General features: G+C 60.8%; 1 protein-coding gene across 1 annotated transcript; it reads right to left on the reverse strand.

The window, feature by feature from the left end:
* Nucleotides 1–966: 966 nt before the first annotated feature.
* Nucleotides 967–1,762, reverse strand: LOC109735474 (uncharacterized). Its single transcript, XM_020294691.1, has 2 exons — nt 1,532–1,762; nt 967–1,263 (listed from the first exon to the last, which is right to left on the reverse strand). The coding sequence occupies exons 1-2, from the start codon at nt 1,760–1,762 to the stop codon at nt 967–969; spliced, it is 528 nt and encodes a 175-aa protein (XP_020150280.1).
* Between the last annotated feature and the right edge of the window lie 2,539 nt (nt 1,763–4,301).

A 4,301-nucleotide genomic window follows, 5' to 3' on the forward strand; every position in this document is an offset into this window, starting at 1 on the left:
AAACATTGAGCGCGAGCGAAACATCCACTGGGCCGGCTGGCGGCGATCCGGCGAAGCCGGTTGGTGAGGAGCCGGTTGTGCGGCAACTTAAAGTGGTGTGGCCGGGTTGGGTAACCCGGCGGTCCTTGACTTAGTGTTCGTGGCGTGCTGGTGCTCTGGCATTGCGCGCTTGCCGACCGACAGCCGAATCCGGTTCTATGGCTTAAGGTGAAGTGGAAGGCCGCGGCGATCCCAATACGTCAGGAACCGCTAAGTCGGCGGGTAGTGACCAAGCCGGCCGGCCCCCGAGCCCCCGGGTCGAGCGAGTCGGACCGATGGCCGGGTTTGATAAAGAGGTAAATAATGCATAAATGCAGGAGACACAATAGCTTGGTCGGAAAGGGCAGCCCCCGAGCGTCGTTCGGGGACTCGATAGTTTTCAGATGATTACAAAAGGCGGCGATACATACGTGCATACGGCTAACTGTAAAACGGGCGGAGGAGTTCTGCATTCCATGGCCGGGTTGTTTCTTCGCCGGCGGTGTCTCTCTTGCACTTGTTTGACTTGCAGGCGTCGATAAGGTAGTAGGCGTTGCGATCGCACAGGCCCTTGCTGACGATGAAGGGGCCTTCCCATGGGGAGCACAGCTTGTGTTGGCCGGTCTGCTCTTGGACGAGTCGGAGGACAAGGTCTCCCTCCCGAAAAGCGAGGGGCTTGATCTTCTTGCTGTGGTAGTGCCTCAGGCCTTGCTGGTAGATGGATGAGCGGCTGTGCGCTAGGAGACGTGCTTCTTCGAGCAGGTCGACGCCGTCTTCGCGGGCTTCTTTGGCTTCAGCTTCATTGTACATCGTGACGCGCGGCGAGTCGAACTTGATGTCGGTCGGGATGACGGCTTCTGCTCCATAGACGAGGAAGAACGAGGTGAACCCAGTCGACTGATTTGGCGTTGTTCGGAGACTCCAGAGGACGGCCGGCAGCTTGTCGAGCTAGCTGCTGGGTGAACGGATGAGCGACTCGACGAGCCGCGGCTTGATGCCGGATAGGATGAGGCCGTTGGCCTGATCTACCTGGCCGTTGGACTGCGGGTGTGCAACGGAAGCCAGGTCGAGGCAGATGCCAGAGACGGAGCAGTACTGAGCGAGTGCGCCCTTGGCGAAGTTGGTGCCGTTGTCCGTGATGATGTTGTTCGGCATGCCGTAGCGCACCGCGATGTCCTTGACGAATCGGATGGCCGTTGGCCCGTCCAGTTTCTTGATTGGCCTCGCTTCGATCCATTTGGTGAACTTGTCCACCGCCACCAGCAAATGCGTCATGCCGCCTCGAGCGGTCTTGAAGGGCCCCACCATGTCGAGTCCCCAGACTGCAAGGGCCAGGCGATCGGGATGGTCTGGAGTGCCGACGCTGGCTGGTGGCTGCGCTTGCTGAAGCGCTGGCATCCCTCGCACTTGAGGACGAGTGACTCAGCGTCTTGGAGGGCCGTGGGCTAGTATAAACCATGGTGGAAAGCCTTGGCCACCAGGGACCGCGAGGCGGCGTGGTGCCCGCACTCGCCCTGGTGTATGTCGAGGAGGATCTCATGCCCTTGTCTTGCTTGACGCAGCGTTGGAACACGCTGGTGGAGCTGCGCTTGACGAGCTCGTTGTTGATGATGCTGTAGGTGGACGCCTGGCGCTGCACTTGCCGGGCTTCGGTCTCGTCCATGGGGAGGACCCCGTTTTCCAGAAACTCTGATATGGGCAGGGCCCACGATGGCGCCATCACCACGGCGAAGACGGCCACCATGGCGAGTTCTAGGGCAGCAGCCCTCGAGCCGGGTTCAGCAGCCCCCGGGTCAGGAACGGTGGCGGTTGGGTCGATGGCTGTAGCCCCTAGTCCGGGTTGACGGTCCCCGGGCCGGGTTCGGCAGCCCCCGGGCCGGGTTGAGGTGCGGCCGGGTCATCTGGGACATAGATGGAATCGGAGTCCGGAGACGGCTTGACGGACGGCCTGTGCAGGTGCTCGAGGGAGACACCGGACGGGATGGATTGCCGGAATGAGGCGATCTAGGCGAGCGTGTCGTCCGCCTCATTCTCCGCGCGAGGGACGTGGAGGAACTCGCAGCCCGCGAAGAATCCGGACAGCTTCTGGATGAGGAAACGGTAGCTCTCCATGTTGGGATCCGGGCATCCCACTCGCCGGAGCACTGCTGCACCACCAAGTCCGACTCGCCGTAGCACAGGATGCGCCGGATGCCGATTTCCTTGGCAAGCCGATGGTCGTGCACAAGAGCTTCATACTCGGCGACGTTGTTGGAGGCGGTGAAGTGGATCTGGAGTGCGTACCGAAGCCGGTCGCCCTTCGGGGAGGACAGCACGATGCCGGCTCCCAAGCCGAGGCGCATCTTCGAGCCGTCGAAGTGCATGCGCCAGTGCGTTGAGTCCGGCGGCGGTGGCAAGTACTGGGTCTCGGTCCAGTCGATGAGGAAGTCGGCCAGAGCTTGGGACTTGATCGTAGTGTGGGGCTCGTAGAGGATGATGTGGCCGGCTAGCTCGAGCGCCCACTTGGCGACCCGGCCAGAGGCGTCTCGGCACCCGATGATCTCGCTGAGAGGGGCCGTGCTGACCACGGTAACAACGTGCTCTTGGAAGTACTGCTTCAATTTCTTAGCGGTGAAGTACACACCGTAACACATCTTCTGGTAGTGCAGGTAGTTCTGCTTGGAGGCGGAGAGCACCTCGCTCAGGTAGTAGACGGGACGCTGGACGGCTTGGATCTTGCCCTTCTCTGGTCGCTCGACCACCATCACCGTGTTGACCGACCACGAGGTTGCGGCGATGTAGAGCAGCAGCGGCTCCTTCTCGGCCGGTGCGGCCAGGACGGGTGCTGTGGAGAGCATGCACTTGAGGTCCCGGAAAGCCTCATCCGCCTGGTCGTTCCATTCAAACGGCGTTGTCTTCTTCATCAGCTGATACAGGGGCAAGGCCCTCTCGCACAGCCGGCTGAGAAACCGGCTGACCGAGGCCAAGCAACCGGTGAACTTCTGGACATCGCATAGCCGAGCCGGCTTGCGCATGCGCTCGATGGCCTTGATCTTCTCCGGGTTTGCCTCAATGCCGCGCTCCGAGACGAGGAAGCCGAGTAGCTTTCCGGTCGGGACGCCGAAAACGCACTTCTCCGGGTTGAGCTTGACTTTGTACTCGCGTAGGTTGGCAAAGGTTTCCTTCAGGTCGTCAAGGAGCGTGAGGTGCTGCTTGGTCTTCACCACGATGTCGTCCACGTAAACGTGGATGTTGCGGCTGAGTTGCGGCAGCAAGCATTTTTGCATGCAGCGCTGGAAGGTGGCGCCGGCGTTCTTCAGGCCGAACGACATGGTGATGTAGCAATACGCCCCAAAGGGCGTGATGAAGGACGTCTTCAGGGTGTCGGCCGGGTCCAGCTTGATTTGGTGATAGCCGGAGTAAGTGTCCAGGAAGGACAGGAGCTCACACCCGGCAGTGGAGTCGATGACTTGGTCGATCCACGGGAGGGCGAACGGATCCTTGGGGCAGGCCTTGTTCAGGCTGGTGTAGTTGATACACATGCACCAGGTCTTGTTCTTCTTCAGGACGAGGACTGGGTTGGCCGGCCACTCGGGGCGAAACACTTCCATGATGAAGCCGACCACCAATAGCTTGGCAACCTCTTCACCGATGGTTCTTCTCTTCTCTTCGGAGAAACGTCGTAGGGGTTGGCGGACAGGCTTGGCGTCCTTGCGGACGTGGAGATTGTAATCGGCGTACTTCCTCGGGATACCCGGCATGTCCTTTGGGGTCCATGCAAAGATATCTCGATTCTCACAGAGGAAGTCGACGATCTCGCCTTCCTATTTGTTGTCGAGGCGGGTGCCTACGACAACGCACTTGCTGCAGCTGGGGTCTTTCGGGTTCAACTTCACTTTCTTGGTCTCCTTGGAGGGCTTGAACAAGGCCTCGTCGGCCGGCTCCTCGGTCGGGATCAGCACGGCCGACGTCTCGTTGGCCAGGGCGACGATCCAGTCGAGCTGGCACTGCTCCTCGGCTATGACCAGTGACTCAGAAAGTTTGGCGACGTCTCGGGCGCACTCCAGGGACTTGCGGTAGTCACCGGTGATGGTGGGCCCTTCAGACCCGGCAGCTTCATCTTCAGGTAGGCGTAGTGGGGGACCGCCATTACTTGGCGAGTGCGGGCCGACCCAGCAGTGCGTGGTACGCGCTGGACAGGTCCACCACCTCGAACCAGATCGGCTCGCGTCAGAAGTGGTTGTTGTCGCCGAACAGGACCTCGATCCGGATCCGGCCGATTGGAGAGCAGGAGAGGCCGGGAA

The sequence above is a fragment of the Aegilops tauschii genome, chromosome 7 (assembly GCF_002575655.3).
Source record: "Aegilops tauschii subsp. strangulata cultivar AL8/78 chromosome 7, Aet v6.0, whole genome shotgun sequence".
NCBI classification, from domain to species: Eukaryota; Viridiplantae; Streptophyta; class Magnoliopsida; order Poales; family Poaceae; genus Aegilops; species Aegilops tauschii.